General features: G+C 45.9%; 1 protein-coding gene across 1 annotated transcript in view; it reads right to left on the reverse strand.

Annotated features, from left to right (window-relative positions):
• Nucleotides 1-1,166: 1,166 nt before the first annotated feature.
• hycc2 (hyccin PI4KA lipid kinase complex subunit 2) overlaps nucleotides 1,167-18,550 on the reverse strand; it is a 61,602-nt gene continuing 44,218 nt past the window's right edge. The window contains exon 12 of the mRNA XM_016502843.1: nucleotides 1,167-1,851. Within this exon, the coding sequence (XP_016358329.1) occupies nucleotides 1,544-1,851 (308 nt within the window). The 3' untranslated portion in view covers nucleotides 1,167-1,543. The remainder of the gene's footprint in view (nucleotides 1,852-18,550) is intronic.

Raw genomic sequence — 18,550 nt, forward strand, 5'->3', positions numbered from 1 at the left:
GGCTTGGGAAAATCACCATGTCTGTTCACATGTTACTAAAGCTCAGCCTCAGCACAGCCTGACCTGCAGGCCAGCTCTACGGACACTGATGTGACTGTGTGAGGCTGACGGCAGATAAATGCTCATCCCATTCATGGACCTCTACGCCACCAGCAGCACTGACACTTGTCAAGGATGGCTTTGGATTAAAGCTGCAAAATACAGCACTACTCTCCACATCTACAGCATGTTGTCTTCTGACAGAATTGTATTTTACATTATTCACACACAAGTATATCACATAAATATATCAATTTATATGTTGAGTGTCCCTTTCTCAGAGAGTCTGCCAAGTTCAGAGTCATTGATGATTGAAGTCAGGCTTCTGATGATTTCAGTCAGAATAATCTTAAGAACATAACCATGAAAAACTTTAAAACACTGCCATAAAAACTAATATTTATATGAAATTTGATCCAAATCAGAGGGCCGCATTAGACGCTGCAGTTACGCATTCAAATCTTCTGGAGGACTAGGGATGATTTATTGCTGACTGACTGTCATCAGAAAATTCACAATGTTTGATTCGCATGTCGGTCCGACTCAGATTTGGCCTGAGAGGGGGATGGTTAGATCGCTGTCAGGCCAGCTGTCACTTCGGGTTTTAAGAGATTAGTTCAGCCAACAATGGAAAGCATCATTATTTACTCTCGTGTCATTTCAGTCCTGTATGACTTCTTTCACTCTTTCCTTTGCAGAGAGCACCATTAAAGCATTCTATACGACCAGCGCACTATTCAGAGTCAGACAGCAGCCCTGTGTGAGAAACACAGCCATTACAGGTCTTGCTTTCAACTCTTTCCCCACCATTGATGAAATGTTCCGGCATTCTGTGTTTTCACTGTTATACAGTAGGGGGTGGTATAACATTTACAACCATCATCAATCAGCATATCAATCAAAACCACCTAAAGTTAACTCAGTACTGAATCTGATCTGGATGTAGTCATCGACTAAATGCCATTTTCTCAGCTTTTGGATCAAAATGTTGCTTTTTTTTTTTTTTAAACACCCACATTTGAGTGTAGATAAAAAAAAACAATGCATGTAAGTAGAATAAAACCTTTTTGTTTGTTTGTTTGTTTGTTAAAAGCAGAGACTCTGCATGTTCAGATATTCATGCAACTAAATATTCTGGGGGCCATGAGAATTTTGTGACAATGATCAAAAATGCTGGCGGACGCTGGCAACTTGGCTGAAAAGAGTTAAATGAATCAGGCTGGGCTGTGTGAAATGGGAAAAGATTTGTTCTTTTACAAACTGACTGTAGAAAGGGAAGTAACACTAATATTGACTGGTGTGAAGTTGGTACGGTGTTCACTGAGTGGCAGTATGAATCACCGTCCACCATCCTGGCTTGGACCGCTTTTATGTTTCAAGAGAAAAATACAGGGTTGAAATGACATGAGTAAGTAATGAGAGTTCCCGCTTTCAGGGTATAATTCTTCTGTCAAGAAGTGACAGTCCAACTGAACGTAGAAAGCCGTGGACGAGGCAGCCGGTTCTAGACCTGTGAGATAAGTTGCATGTTGAAGCTGGGTGACCGGCTCTGTTTTCCAGGAGAAAGCAGCTCCACCTCCTCCGGCAGATGCTGCTCCTGCAGGCTGAGGATGGAGTATCTGCGAGCCTCGGCGGCGGAGCCCAGCCCCGTCCTGCAGTCCAGAGAGGTGCTGGAGGTCCTGCGAGCGGACGGGCGGTTCTTCCTCCCGCGCACACCGCTGGGCTGGCTGCTGCTGGACGCGCCGGACGAGAAGCCCTCATCCGCATCGTTCAGGCCGGAGGACTCCTCCTCCCTGCTCAGCCCGTCTACATCTACCACAGAGAAACCATACAGGACAGAATGAATTCAAGAGACAGATGAAATGAGATCGTATCGCTTTCTGAAAGCCCTTTGTCTCCATATGTTACAAGAGTGTCATGAAAACCATTCAACACTGCAGACAGAAAGTGAATGATGCTGCAGAGTACTCACTCCCAACTCGTCACATACTGACGCTTGGTCAGGACCCTTTGGCGGCTCTTTTTGACACACAGGGGTATCCTTTTAGCATCACTTTTCGGCGTGCAGGGTCCTCCATTGTTTTCAGTTAATTAATGGTTTGCTTGCATTTGTAAAAAAACAGAAATCATTTTATATAAATGTATACTTTCATTGGACCCCACCCAACCCTAAACCTACCCACTTCTGAACAATACAAAACATGTAGCAGGCAAATATAAGTGCAGTCACAGGTATTTCTTTCAAAAACGGACCATAAACAAGCAGTATAAAACCATTACAATCAAGTCCTGTTGCATTCCAAGACTTTGGAATTAAGGTTTAGGTTTAGGTTAGGTTTAGGTTTAGGGGCAGGGGTTGGGGTTGGGTTACGTGCTCATAAATGTGTAAATAGTGTAATGTAAATAAAACTGTTGTGACTATTTACATTGGAAAATCACACCCCAACATATATGCAATATTGGCAATATTATTACCCAATATATAATTTAATCATGGCGATAAAACTCCCCGTGCCGTTCTCGTTGGCATATTGATGCCAAGGGTTTCTTATTCAAAGCAATGGAGGACCCTGCACGCCGAAAAATGACGCTAAAGGGGTACCCCGTGCATCAAAAAGTGACGCCAAAGGGTCCTGACCAAGCATCAATACGTGACGAGTTTGGAGTGAGAATGTGCTGGAATTAACAGAAGAGCAAGACTCTCTACAGAATGATGTGATTCATGAGATCTGGTCTGGGATAAGAACAATCTGACAAATCAGTCTCAAAGTAAACTATAATAATGAAAATAAGATCAGATCTGTGCGTTTGTGTGATTTCATTGGCCGTGTATTAAATAGCTTTGACCTCATCAACTCGTTACTGAAGAGCCATTAAATGACTGAGTAGAAGGCACTTGCACATTCAATACTGAGCAATCCGATTACACTTTCAGCAATCAATGAGAGAATAGTTCTGTCATCTTCATCTACCCTGTTTAAATATATCCCAAAAAAACAATGCAAATTCTGTCTGGTCCAAACAGGAATAATGGACTGAAACAAGTAACAAGATACTGAACAGATGATAGATTTAACGATCAGCCAATCTGCATGTCCTCATTCATCACAATTACATTTTAATAAGTTATATACAGTGCGTGCATAATTATTAGGTAAGCTGATATTCTGACCATATTTTTTTCCAAGCACATTTTACCAATTCCAAACCACATCAGACTTAATTAGGGCTGCCCCTAATTGTCGACTAATTGTTAGTCGACCAGAAGAGGCTTGGTCGACCAACATTTTCTTAGTCGCAGAAAAAAATAATAAATAAATAAATAAAAATCCACAGGCGAAGTCACGCTTAGTCGCAGAAAAAAATAATAAATAAATAAATAAAAATCCACAGGCGAAGTCACGCAGTTCGTGACGGACAGATCGTTAACGGCTAGTAATACAGTACACCAGGAAGGACATCCAAACGCTCGCCTATCATTCATCGACCTCAAATATGGCTTATTATCTAATGTAAGTACTAGCAACTTTACATGGCTTCTCAATCTAATGTTAACCTAGAGAAATGTGCGCTATTGTGTCTGTGTGGAGTGTGGAAGCTGAACAGTAGCTCACTGCAGGACAGATGGAGGCGCTTGTGCAGTCACTTACTCCTAAAACACTCCCTCATTTTTGGTCATACAGATAAGAGTAATACATCTTTCAAATCTGTAAAGACTCTACGTTTATTTGTGTGCACTCACAATAACAACAAAACACACTTTTGTAAAATAATGAAAGCAAACAGGATGCGCTTTCTGCCGTCTCGGTCTCTGTGAACTTAAGCACGAAACTCTGTGTATATTGCCTTACAGACATTAAACATATATCTATAGAGAGTGAAATGTCTACTTTCAAATGAACCAATTCAAATGGAAAACAGATATTCCCAGATTATGTAATCTGTATTAAACATACAGGTGCATTACTATTGCAGAGATGAAGAGTCAGTGTCGCCGAGTTCATCTCTTAAACCGAAAACAAAAGCAAGCACTAGTTTATCAGATTATTAAAATGTTAAAGCAGCCTCCTTACTGTTTTTCCCTGACACATTCATAATCACTAATTCTGCCGGTGCGCTGTGGCAAGCTTTATGCGTGTGCTTGAGCAATTAGGCTATGTAGGCAATTAAAGGCTCATTATAATGATTTAAATTGTTTATTAATAAACGTGCGATTAGTCGACTAATGCTTAAAATGAACGACTACTGGTCGACCAGAAAAATCCTTAGTCGAGGGCAGCCCTAGTCTTAATAACAACTATTAATTTTGAATTTAATCATTTAAGATTTACATGGCTAACATTTATTGAATTTATTTCAATTAATGTTATTATTTAAAAAAAATAATAACATTTTATTTCTCCTCTTTCCTATTACTTGTTTCACTTCTGTTTCAGTTTTTATAACCATTTCTTACTATGTGTAAGTTGTTGTTATTTAGCATGTAAGTTTGGCAGTGTTATTTTTTAGGATTACTAAGTCGCTTTGGATAAAAGCGTCTGCTAAATGACTAAATAATTAAATAAATAAATTTAAGAGCAAGTAAGTTTTGGGAGCTCATTTTAGAATGTGAACTCTCAAAACTTACTGCCAGATTCTGGAAGATAAAATTCTTGAAAGAGTGGTACGAAAGGGATGTGAGGCTGTTCCTTCAAGAGTCACTCTCAACTTATCTGTCCATAAAGCCTTTTTAAAAAAAAATCCGTCTTCATGTATTTCACAAAACATCAGCATGTTATTCTTATTAAGTGAGGGTCATTTTTTTTTTTTAGGATTTTTTACCCAAGCAAAGTCTCTGAGAACCTGACACATTGCACTCTGGAGACTCCAGGTAGGTTGCAGTTCTGGAAAATGGTGGCGTTGGAGACTAAAGGGTTCCTGATGGTTTCACACCTAATTCTTCACCTTAATTCTTAATTCTTTTTCAGTTAACGTGTCTTTTTTTCTCCACCTGTTTTTTTCTGACCGTGCTGACCCCCTGAGCATTTTGCTGTCTAATGGTCATGCCTTAACTTTGCAAATTCTAGTATTGCATCCTTCTCATGGGCATTTAATAATTTTTGACTTTCAGTCTGAGTTAAATCACTGTTTTGGCTAATTTTATCTGTAAAAGAAAACCTGCCTAATAATTATGCACACCTGAATATAAGGAGTTCCCTTTCGAATGGGAACTCTACGCTGCGTCCTCTAGAGGGTGCTTTGGGGAATGTCTTTGGCATGAAGCATGAGTCTAATCATGACAATGAACTTGACATTGGCAGGCGGCAGCCTATGACGTCACAAGAGGTGCGTCCGAGAGTATAAAAGAGCACCTGTAAAAAATGTCATCCTCTTTCTTGTCTTCAAGGAATCCGTTTTTCTAAGTGTGTGATCTAGTCAAATTACGGCAGAACTATGGCAAGCACCAGCACAGCTCAGCGTTTCTTGACACCTGATGACACGCATGTTATGTGCGTTGTATGCATGGGCGAGGAGCATGCACACTCAGTTCTCGAGGGGGCTGTTTGCATGCATTGCGAGCGCTTTTCGTTGAGAAAGCTTCACTCTCGTCTGTCCCTTTTCTTGAGGGAATCGGGACAACCATCTCTATCCCGTGGTTCAGGACCTGCTGCAGCTGAGGCAAGTAGGAGACTGCAATCGTGGGGTTCGCAGGTGGAGCTTGCCGACGAGTTTGAAAAAGGTACGAGTTTTTCTCATTCGTTGGCGGCGGGCGAGAGCGAGCTGCGGGATGATGATGTGCTGTCACTCACGTCATCTGATCTGGCAGCGAGCGCGCTCCTCACCAAGATGAGCAGGAAGAGGCTGTTGAGATCGACGATGTTTCTGAGCACTCACATCCCGCCTGCCCCGCATATGACGAGCTGTTGGATGTTATGTCTCGTGCTACGGAAAGATTAGATCTGCCGTGGAGGCGCGAGAAGCGCGAGCCCCCTCGTGGTCGCCTCGACGAACGCTTTATATCAGGACATAACCACCCAGCTCGTACGAGTCTTCCCTTTCTGCCAGATCTTCACACTGAGGTGCGATGAGCCTGGGGAAAGCCATATTCTGCTCGCATTCACTTTTCACAAGCAAACTATGCTGATGTGGAGGGAATGCAGGAATATGGATGTGCGTCGATGCCTCCGATTGAAGAGACACTGGCTAGCTTTCTCTCGGTGGGTGAGGTATCCGCATTGAAGACGCCGTCTCTGCCGACTAAGCCGCTGTGGGTTACGTCATGGCTAAACGGCAGAGCATATGTGGCAGCAGGTCAGGCTGGTGAGGCTTTGCACACGATGGCCGTGTTGCAAGCCTACCAGGCTGACCTGCTGAAGGACCTGGACCAGGGCCGGGGACTCCCCCCGGAGGTGGTGGAGGAGCTGCGCCGTACCACGGATTTGGCTCTCCGTGCCACTAAGCAAACTGCCGCCACTATCGGTCGTTCGATGGCGGCGATGGTGGCTACGGAGAGACATCTGTGGCTAAATCTGGCAGATATCGGGGAGAAGGAGAAAAACGGTCTCCTCAATGCACCAGTTCCGGCTTCCGAACTTTTCGGTACATTTGTTGAGACAGTGGTTGGGAAGTTTCGGGAGACGAAGGCTTGCTCTGCTGCATTTAAAACCTTTATGCCGCGCCGGTCCAGGTCCAAGCCTCAAGCCATGAAGGGGGCTGACTTGCCCCAGTCTGAGGACCGGAGGCAAGACTCGAAAGCTAGCACTGCTTCTCGTGCTCCCCCTCCTTCGAGGGGTAGAGCACGGAGGAGGCGCGAAGCTAGAGGGAGAAGAAAAGATCTCGGGGAAGTGATCCAGAGTAATCGCTCTGAGCGCTCTAGGATCCCAGAGGCTAATTAACATCCGTCTCCTACCTGGCATTAGAGGTTCATTGTAAATGACATCATATATTTGAGCCTTCTCCTAGAGCTCGGCTAGCAGCCTGCTAAGTTGTTAGGCTTCGTTTGGGACTCCTTGGCTATGTTAGAGCTCTACCATTTTCTGCGAGCATCGTCAGGACTCCTTTCACTACAGAAAGTTATTTATTTGAGGCCTCCGTTCACCTAGGGCTCCTCTAATATAGTATTACAGCTGCTTGCCAGGGCTCCGTGAAGACAGCGTGTGTGAGCTGTAAGCTCATTAGAGCAAAAAAAAACAAAAAACATTTACTGCGAGTGTCATTAGGCCTCCTCTCGCTATCCTCTCGTGTCTGTCTGTAAGAGACATTCTGGCATGGAGCCATTTTTTGCGATCTGGCCTCTCGTTATAGAGAATTATTTCATTAAGGCCTCCGTTCGCCAGAGCTCCACTAGGGCAGCTTCTGTGAGATGTAGGCTCTCTGTGAGCCTCCTTACAAGACATCCTGAGTGTTGGGTGTAGTTAGGCCTCCTCTTGTTTAGAGAGTTGTCATGTTGAGGCCTCCGCTCCTGAGCTTGGCCATCTACTGTGAGCGTCGTCAGGCCTCCTCTCGCTATAGAGAGTTGTTTTATTCGAGGCCTCCGCTTGCCAAGGGCTCCGCTAGGGCAGTATCTGTTCGTTGTAGGCTCTCTGTGAGCCTCCTTACAAGACGTCCTGAGTGTAGTGTAGGATCTCTGTCTCGAACAGACCCGAATAAACTATGGATTCACCACATGAACTATTGCACAGACATATTCCAGGAGAATCTAAAGATCTCCCCTCCTCATGAGGTTTAAACTAATCACACCATCACATGACGCCAATGGTCTGGGTGGATTTCCTGTCAACGCCTTGTCGTTATCTCCTCAGAAGAATCGAAAGAGTGATGAAAAACTAATCCAATCAGGAGACAACAGAGATCTTTTGTATCAAGGACTAAAGTGTTCTTCCACAACATATAGTTGAGAGATACCTCATGATCGCTAGGCAGGAAAAGGCTAATTTAATCACACCCTCCCGGTCTGCACGCGCACACAGGAGCTATACAGCGTGACATCCCATTACCCATTGAACATCTGCTGGCTGTTCTTCGGCACATTTTCAACTCACTATTTCTTTCCAACAAAGAAACACAGAAACTTACACAGACAATTTAAAAAAGACAATCATTTAAAGTACTTTAAAGTACACATTATTCACGAATAATGTGTTTTGTGCCTTTCTATAATCAATGTTTTATAACCCTTTTTAGTAGAAAAGTTATTAACGTGTATGCAAGATGTCTGATATTTGAGCTTGAATGAAAGCTTATTTTATGTGCAATTCACTTTGGTGTGAATGAAATGTTGATTTTTGGTATCATACGCATGATTACAACAGTTTATAGAAGTATTAACAAAACTTTTAGAGATGGTCTTCTCATGTTATGGAGGGAGCATTATGTTAATCTATGCACGAAGAGGAACCGTCTGGGGCATGGCTAAGCCCTGCAGCTGATATCTGATTGGAACAATCGCTTATGGGATGGACCAAATCGGCTCGCTTAACAAATTTCACAAACAGATCCGTGCTCTTTCGCCCGTGTTCGACTGCGCTCCAACTTGCGCTCACACGCTACACCATCACACAATTGGGTCATCCAGAACTCCCAAACACTCAGTTGAAGCTCTGTGCTGAAATCTTCAAAGTCTAAAGCCACGCAAAGAAACTCTCAGAAGAACTTCAAGCGCCTCACCATCCGTAGCCAAGGCAACCGTCTTCCGAAGCTCTTCCGTTACAAGGCAAACCTCCATTCACCACGAGGGCTCTCCCAAAAAGACGTCATCCAAACGACAGATCAGCAACCAATCAGAGGCGACACGCTTCCCTGGGACAAGCCACCGAGGAAACCCCGCTCAGCTTTCACCAAAACGCAAGTAAAACAAGGTCTCCTTACTAGCTGGAAAACTAGAAGTGACCTTCTTCACCGCTGCAAGCGGCAGCACTGGCACTCATATATGTACACGCACACACATAGGCTATACAATCATTACTCACCCATCCTGTCCCAGTTATGCCGCTATCAGCATAGCGGGTGCACACGCTAGCTTGGTAGCACTCGGTCAGTCATCCACACTCCATCCTCTCCCTCAGCCATTATGCAGTCATGCCATCCGTATCAGTTTACACTAAAGAAAATCTGCGGGTTAATTCATATTTTTGTTTTGTTTTTTTGGACATTAACACGTCCCTCAGTAGACTGAGGATACCCATTCTGGGCCTATCAAAGTCTGCTGCATCATTCCAAGTGACATAGGGAGCGTACAGATGGATCTGCCAACGCCGGGCCCTTCAGGAATATCCACAGCACCGACCAGGTCACTATCACAGTCTAGAGGGCCCATACATCGATCAGAGACACCGGTGCCTGTCTTGCAGCCAGGGGACGACATCGAGAGCTATCTGAGGAGGTTTGAGCGATTGGCCCGAACGTGGCAGTGGCCAAGGGGAGAGTGGAGCTGTCGACTCGTACCTTTACTGACTGGTCAAGCACTTGAGGCATACCTCGCCATGGATGAGAATCTCGCAAATGATTACGACCACCTGAAGGACGCCCTACAGCAGAAGTTCAACATCTCAGCCGAGACGTATCGTCAGCAGTTTCGGGCGGCGAACATCCCAGAGGGTGAGTCACCAACCGAAACGTACCATCGTCTGCGGAATCTCTTCCAGAGATGGGTGCGTCCTGATCTGCATTCTAAAGAGGAGATCGGAGAGCTGATCATCCTGGAACAGCTACTTCGTGTGCTGCCATACGACAGCCGTACTTGGGTAAAGGAGCACGAACCAGAATCCATGGACATCGTGGGCCCACTAGAAAAGAGCAGTGTAGGGCACCAATACATCCTTGTCATTTGTGACTATGCCACACGATGTCCGGAAGCATTCCCACTTCGTACCATCACTACACCAAAGGTCATTCACGCTCTCATCCAGCTCAGGACAGAAGGTACTGTTGCTGTTACCAACTTCAAGCAACAAGTTGCTCGCCAAGTGGCAGGGGCTGTATACTGTTGTGAGGAAGATGGGTCCGGTGACGTATGAGCTTCACCACCCGGAAAAGAGGAAGACCCACCAGACCTACCACATCAACCTGCTGAAGGAGTGGAAGGAGGGAACAGTGGGCCTCAAAGACATGGCGTTGATGGTGAGAACAGTAATGGAAGAGGAGGACGAGCCTGGCCCAGATATGCAACCGCAGAGAGATGCTGCAACGGTAATGCTGGATCACCTGGATGAGCCACAGTGGGTAGAACTGCAAGATCTCCTCCATCAGTTTCCGTCACTGTTCCGGCCGAGGCCTGGACGGACCGAGCTCATCCAACACAGCATACACCTCACTAATCCGACTCCCTCAAGACAGCAACCATACCGAATCCCCGAACGACTACTAGCTTCCCTAAAGGCAGAAATTGAGACAATGAAAGAGTTGGGTGTCACTGAACCTTTCACTAGTGAGTGGAGCAGCCCATTGGTCATTGTACCAAAAAAAGATGGATCACTGCGTGTCTGCATTGATTTCCGTAAGCTGAATGCCCAGTCGAAGTTCGATGCCTACCCTATGCCAAGGATTGATGACCTGTTGGAGCGGATAGGGCAGGCCCGGTTTATCACGACACTGGACCTGTGCAAGGGGTACTGGCAGGGGTCCCTAGACCCGCTCCGGGGCTGTGAAGAGTGGGCGGCAGCCTACCTGGATGACGTAGTCATCTACAGCCATAAGCCATAACTGCACCTAAGCCATCTACGACAGACCCTGGAGAGAATACATGCAGCGGGCCTGTCCTTGAACCTTGAACAGTGCGAGTGGGCAAAGCGAGAAACAAACTACCTGGGGTACCAATTGGGCAATGGTGAACTACGGCCACAGGCATGTAAGGTACAAGCAATCCGCGACAGTCCGAGACCTAGAACGAAGAAGGAAGTCCGTTCCTTCCTGGGTCTTGTGGGCTGGTACCGCCGGTTCATCCCTGACTTTGCCTCAATCGCAGCACCACTGACGGACTTACTACAAAAAGCAGGAAAGAACCCAGTGAAATGGACAGATGCCTGCGAAAAAGCATTCAACTCCCTGAGAGGGAAAATGTGTTCAGCACCAGTGCTGCAGACTTAAGACTTCAACCGGCGGTTCCTGGTACAGGTGGATGCCTCTGACAAGGGGATTGGAGCAGTACTGGCCCAAGGGACTCTGGGGGCAGAGAAGCCTGTGGTGTTTTTGAGCAGGAAGCTATTGCCCAGGGAGACCAGGTACTCAACGATCGAAAAGGAGTGCCTCGCAATAAAGTGGGCCCTAGAAGCTCTACGATATTACCTCCTGGGGCGGGAGTTTGACCTAGAGACTGACCATCGGGCACTAACCTGGATACACTCCATGAAAGACCACAACGCTCGAGTGACTCGATGGTATTTGGCTCTCCAGCCGTACAGATTCCAAATCCGTCATTGCCCCGGGAGAAAGAACCTTGTGGCCGACTACCTGTCCAGGTTCCCAGACAGTGCGCGGCTTGAAGAGGGGGGAGGTGATGTGAAGAAGTGACCTTCTTCACCGCTGCAAGCGGCAGCACTGGCACTCATATATGTACACGCACACACATAGGCTATACAATCATTACTCACCCATCCTGTCCCAGTTATGCCGCTATCAGCATAGCGGGTGCACACGCTAGCTTGGTAGCACTCGGTCAGTCATCCACACTCCATCCTCTCCCTCAGCCATTATGCAGTCATGCCATCCGTATAAATCACACATAAACTTTGTCTACGGTTTTATGTTTTATTGTTTAATCATCTGTGTTACATGTTGCCATAGCCGGGTTACTAGACGCTGTGCTGGCGAACTAGAGGGTGCGGAGGGCGATCGCTTTTGACGTCACCGGCTGGCGTCGCGCCAGCGTGGCAGTCTAAGGACCCGGTGAAACCATGTTTGTTTGTGTTGTGGGGTACCCGAATGTTTCGATCTGTAAAGAGAAACAGATTGGTGACAACTAATATATGGTTGTTTTATATTACGGTTGCAAATGCGTGATTATCTGTTTTAATACATTACCGAGTTAAGTTATTGTATAAATCTTAAAGTGGATGATTAGATAATAACTGGTATAACTTACCGTTTAATGGTCGTGCCTGGAAAAGGGGCGGAGTCTGGTCTTTAAAACTTGGCGCCAGACTTCAAACGGGGCTTGTTAACCAAGTCGAGCAGACGTGCTACTGTGGTGCCGTGAGCTAAAACCCCTTTCTATATTAGTAGATGCAAGTGGAATGTCTGTATATATTTATTATATCGTTGTTTAGTTTATTTTGTGTTATTTTGGTACTTTGTTTTTTTTTCCCCCATGGCATTTATATTTGTAGATATATTGGTTTGGACTGAGCACTTGTAAATATCTACACTGCTGGACTGTTGGATTATCGGTGCACGTGTAAATAAACCACCAGTTTACACTAAAGAAAATCTGCGGGTTAAGTCATATTTTTGTTGTTTTTTTTGGACATTAACACGTCCCGCAGTAGACTGAGGATACCCATTCTGGGCCTATCAAAGTCTGCTGCATCACACTGGAGCTGAATTGATCCTAAGCAACTAAAGATAAGCCAAACCTCTGCTTTTGTGATTTTCTTGGGGCGATCTAAGAACAAGTAACAAGTACTAGAATTTTGGGACTTCCTCAGAACTCCGTTAATCCTCATCCTTTAAACCGTATGTGTGTGTGTGTATGTGCGTGTGTGTGTGTGTGTTTTCATTAGTTTAGTCCCTGTCCTTAGAATAGCTCAATAAATTCTTGTTTCATTATATGAATCATTGTCTGGTGTCGTGTATTTTAAAGTGAAAACTTTGCCCACATCTTGTTACCTTGCTTATAGTTAACACAAATACCAATCTTGTATTATTATCGTTGGCCACGGAGTAGTATAAACAGAATTGGTAAGATACACTAAATTCTACTAGACGCTGGACGAATAGTTGACGAAATGCAAGCTATACATTTTGAATCAGTTTAATCAGGTTGACTCTGAATCTTCAGATTCGATTCCCCTCTGAAAATAGTTAATTTCCTTACAGTGGGGTGTAGCTAGGCCTCCTCTCGTTTAGAGAGTTGTCATGTTGAGGCCTCCGTTCCTGAGCTCGGCCATTACTGTAAGTGTCGTCAGGCCTCCTCTCGCTATAGAGAGTTGTTTTATTTGAGGCCTCCGCTTGCCAAGGGCTCCGCTAGGGCAGTATCTGTGCGTTGTAGGCTCTCTGTGAGCCTCCTTACAAGACGTCCTGAGTGTGGGGTGTAGTTAGGCCTCCTTTCGTTTTAGAAAGGCATTATGCTGAGGCCTCTGCTCCTAGAGCTCGGCTTGGTATTGGCTCGGTAGTATGAGTGTTGTTAGGCTGCCTCTCTTTTAAGAGGTATTTTATTTAAGCCTCCACTCTCTGTGAGCTTTCTTCAATGTGACATCAATAAGAATGTAGTCAGGTTTCCTGTTGAGGCCTCCGTTCTTGAGAAGCTCCGGTCTATGACGTTGCTGGTGCAGGGGTAGGATTCCTCTGAGTCTTTGACTTGGTTCAGCAGTTTAGGCACTCATCCCTTCAGCATGGTGGCGTGGGTATTCCGTTCCCCAAAGCGCCCTCTAGAGGAGGCAGCATAGAGTTCCCATTCGAAAGGGAACATCTCAGGTTACGCATGTAACCATGGTTCACTGAGAAGGGGAACGAGACGCTGCGTCTCTTTGCCATGCTTCAGGAATTCCTGCACGTCTCCTTTCAGACAAAAAGTGGATGACGTTTTTTTACAGGTGCCCTTTTATACTCTTGGACGCACCTGTCGTGATGTCATAGGCTGCCGCCTGCCAATGTCAAGTTCATTGTCATGATTAGACTCATGCCTCAGACACCGGCCATGCCAAAGACATTCCCCAAAGCGCCCTCTAGAGGACGCAGTGTCTCGTTCCCCTTCTCAGGGAACCATGGTTACATGTGTAACCTGAGACGTTTTTCACTGCCAGCCTTCATGGACAATTATATATCACTTATTAATGATTACATTCAAAATTAATAGTAGTTATTAAGATTGATGTGGTTTGGAATTGGTAAACTGTGCTTGGAAAAAAAAAAAGATCAGATATCAACTTGCCTAATAATTATGCACGCAGTGTAGAATAAAAATATGACCTGATTTTAATGAAATTAAAACATGTTTTCAATGTTTTTTCCAAAAAGGTTGTTTGATTGTTCCGGTGCAACTTCACACAATCAACAAGGTGTGTGGAAAAAAAACTGATTGGGACAATAGCAGCAAAACTTGTAATCTCAAGGGGTCAGAACGAACAAAGAACGTAATTAAAAAAGGAATTTTATTTTGCTAACGCGTTTCAGCACACAGGTCTTCATCAGGGCTAAGAGGTTGCAGATGTACATGGGATCCTTTAAACACAAACAAGGGAAAAATTCAAACTTGCAAACAACCAATGAAAAAACTGGATAAAATAATCCACCCATCACAAAATTCATCAAACAAATAGCCAAATATTTTTTAGATATAAATATACAGGTATGTTAACAAACACACATATAGTTTTAATAAACATACAGTGCACAATTCCATTCAAGATATTTATGCAACAATATTTGTATATTTCCAATTTTTTCATTGGTTATTATTTCCATGTACACCTGCAGCCTCACAGCCCTGATGAAGGCCTGTGTGCAGAATATTGTATTGTGTTCCAAAATTATTTATGCTTTTTCTGAGAAAATTGAGCATTTGTGCTTGATGTTCTGTTCAACACGGTCATGCTGAGATTCCCATTTACAAACAACTCTTCGATCTGAAAACTATTAGAAGCAGAACTGAGTGATGCCAAAATGTACTCAGTTAAAGTCCAAATATATGAACAAGTCAAATGAACAAAACAGAGAAGATGAAGAAACCCAAGTGTTGATAATCACACTGAGCTATCATACACACACACACACACACACACACACACACACACACAGACTTTGCTGAAGAGTCGTTCAGGCATTTGAGCTGCTGAAGGGAGGATGGAGGACATGCACACACGATTACACTCACAAACACTTCCTCATCTGCAAACTGCCATGCAACATCAGACAATGTTTGCATGGTGTATTCAAAAAGTGCTTGAGGGTGCGGTGGGCACATATCACACAGGTGATGAATCCTGCTGTGGGTTTGTGGGAAAGATGCCCGCGTGCTGCTTTTGTTTTGTGGTGTAATGCATTTCACATACAGTATATGTCACCAAATATGTCACTTCTGTTTTCACAGTGACCAAAGCTAGTTTTTTTTGTGATCTGAATGTGTTTCTGTTACTCTAAAGGTGAGGAGTTTTACAGGAAATGGAAATTATTAGCAGTCATTTATTAGTTTTGCTTAATTCCTGTTTTTGTTGTATGACGTGTTCAAACATTAGTAAAATAAAACAAATGTGACCAATCAAGCTGAACGGTTGTGTAAACCCTGTGTAACTTGTTTTACAGTTGTGTGTGTATTTTTCTGCTGGTGGAATTGTGACCGCCGATGTCTTCCAGAAGCTCCAAAGAATCTTTAAGACAGTGACAGATCTTCTTGAATGGGACGCCGATGGTTAGGGTCCACCAGAGGCACCTGAAGTCAGATAAACCTAGTTCCCCTTCAAGAACTCGAGCTGTGTCGAAACGCTATGGAAACGCATTCAGCGTGATCACGTCCTGAATCACGTGTGTAATCAGTCCAATTGATGGGTGAGACGTCACGGACAGGGTGACAGAGACCAGGAAGCTTAAAAGCATGTGCAGTGGAGACAGCGGCAGCTTCTGTCATTCAGTAAGCTATGTGTGTGTGTCCTATTTACTGTTGTTTGTCACGTTGCGATCATGTCAAATGCAAAAGACAAAATCAAACATGAGGGCGAGAGCAAGCAGCAATTTAGACTGTGTTCTCCTCCCTGCCCGTGCTACATTACGGGCGGGGATACACACACTCTATGTGTTGTTTGCTTGGGAGCGAAGCACGCTGAGTCAGCTCTCGAGGGAGCTGCAAATGCTTCACTCCCGGAGGGCTCTCTTTCGAGAAGGGAGCCCTCACGAGTGTTCCCCACGGCTCAGTCCCCGCTTCTGCTGAGGCAGAGCGGCAGCGGCAGTCGTGGGGATCGCAGATGGATCTGGTGGAGGGAACGGAGATGGGCGAGTCCCTTTCTTCTTCCTCTGCCACCAGATCGAGCACCCCCTCCCAGGGATCGGAAGTACGCTCCGAGGTTTCTTCCCCTGGGGAGAGGGCTCGACGCTTTGGCTATCATCCTCCGAGGAGGTCGATGTCGAAACTTCGATGAGACTACGGACTCACCACCCCAGTATAAGGCGCTAGTGGAGGTGAAAACTCGTGCTGTGGCCAATATAAATCTCGACCGGCCCGCCGAGGTGACGAGATCGTGGGCTAGACCATTCTCGGCCCGTCTCTTCAGTCCCTCGCTCGTCGTTTATTCCAACGTTGTGGGACTGAATGAGCACAGATACAGGGCGATGCCCCGGGTTGAACAGACGCTCGCGGGCTATCTGTCTCCCGGTGTGGCATTGTTCCTGAAGGCCCCAGCATTGCCCTCCAAGCCGCTTCATACAAGCTCCCCCGCAGAGGGACCGAGAGTCCTGACGGCGCTCTCGGTTGAAGTCTTCCAAGCTGAAGGTGGATCTGAGGACCATTCTTTTGGCGAAGACTTCGACCAAGAAGCCCTGATGTTTGTGGCTCAGGGCTTCTGAGGGCAGGCTCCTCTGGGAAACAGTGGTGTACACCTCATCATACGGTGCCCGTCTCTCCTCAGTGCCCTCAGGAGATCGGTCTGTCAACCCTGCTACCCCCGGTGCTTCAGGGCACAGTGGTCTCCAGCGAGCGCATATCTCAGCATCTGACCGGAAACGTAGCGGCTCTGGGAGGCTCGCCACCTCTAAGGAGGTCTCTAGAGCAGCCGCTCTAATTACACCAGACGTTAGTCTCGAGAGACTGATTCCCTTAGTAGACTATCTGGCAGCATGGAAGCTTCTGCCAAATGTCTCACGATGGGTTCTGCACACTGTAGACAGAGGCTACAGAATCCAGTTCAGTTCTCCTCTGAAGGATGCATACTTCCATATTTCCATCCTTCCTCAACACAGGATGTTCCTGAGGTTTGCTTTCGGGGGCGAAGCTTACCAATATCGGGTTCTTCCGTTCGCCCTTACACTCTCACCATGCACTTTCACCTGGATGCTGCTCTGGCTCCGCTGCGACTCCAGGTTATCCGCATACTGAATTATATAGACGATTGGTTGATATTAGCTCAATCAGAGCAGACGGCGGTTCGGAATCGAGATGTCATTCTCGCCCATATGAAAGAGCTGGGGTTAAGACTGAATGGCAAGAAAAGTGTGCTTTCTCCATTGCAGAGGACCGCTTATCTGGGCGTGGTGTGGGATTCGACCAAGATGCAGGGACGTCTGTCTCCTGCTCGGATCAAGTCAATCCTCACAGCAGTCACGAGAGTGAGAGAAGGCCGGTCACTCACTGTCAAGCAGTTTCAGAAACTGCTGGGTCTGATGCCAGCTGCGTCTAACATGATACCTTTTGGCCTGCAGTACGAGACCCCTACAGTGGTGACTCAGGACCAAGGGGTTTTCCCCGAGGGGCAACCCACTTCACATGATCAAGGTCACGCGGCGATGCTTTCGGGCCTTAGACATGTAGAGGAAGCCTTGGTTCCTGTCTCAAGGCCCGACGTTGGGGGCTCCATGTCATCATGTAACGCAAACGCCAGACACCTCCCTCACCGGTTGGGGAGCGGTCATGAGTGGCCACTCAGCCCGGGGTCTGTGGAGCGACCGCAATCTCATGTGGCACATCAACTGCCTGGAGATGCTGGCCGTGTTTCAGGCACTGAAACACTTTCTCCCGGACCTAAGAGGCCACCATGTGTTGGTGCACACTGACAACACAGAGGTGGTCTCTTACATCAACCACCAGGGAGGTCTGCGCTCATGCCCCCTTTACAGGCTGGTGCACCAGATCCTCCTGTGGGTCCAAGGGAAACTCCTCTACCTGAGAACAGTTCACATCCCTGGGCATCTCAATCAGGGAGCAGACATCCTGTCAAGACAGGGGCCAAGGCCTGGGGAATGGAGGCTCCACCCCGATGTGGTGAAACAGATATGGAGGGTGTTTGGCCAGGCTCAGGTCAAGTCAAGTCAAGTCACCTTTATTTATATAGCGCTTTTAACAACACAGATTGTGTCAAAGCAACTGAACAGCATTAATTAGGAAAATAGTGTGTCAATAATGCAAAATGACAATAGTAAACACTCATTTTTCAGTTAAAGACAGTTCATCATTGAATTCAGTGATGTCATCATCCAGCTCAGTTCAGTTTAAATAGTATCTTTGTAATCATTTGCAATCAAGTCAACGATATCGCTGGAAATGAAGTGTCCCCAACTAAGCAAGCCAGAGGCGACAGCGGCAAGGAACCAAAACTCCATCGGTGACAGAATGGAGAAAAAACCTTGGGAGAAACCAGGCTCAGTCGGGGGGCCAGTTCTCCTCTGACCAGAC

The sequence above is a fragment of the Sinocyclocheilus anshuiensis genome, unplaced genomic scaffold (assembly GCF_001515605.1).
Source record: "Sinocyclocheilus anshuiensis isolate Anshui unplaced genomic scaffold, SAMN03320099.WGS_v1.1 scaffold1550, whole genome shotgun sequence".
NCBI lineage: Eukaryota > Metazoa > Chordata > Actinopteri > Cypriniformes > Cyprinidae > Sinocyclocheilus > Sinocyclocheilus anshuiensis.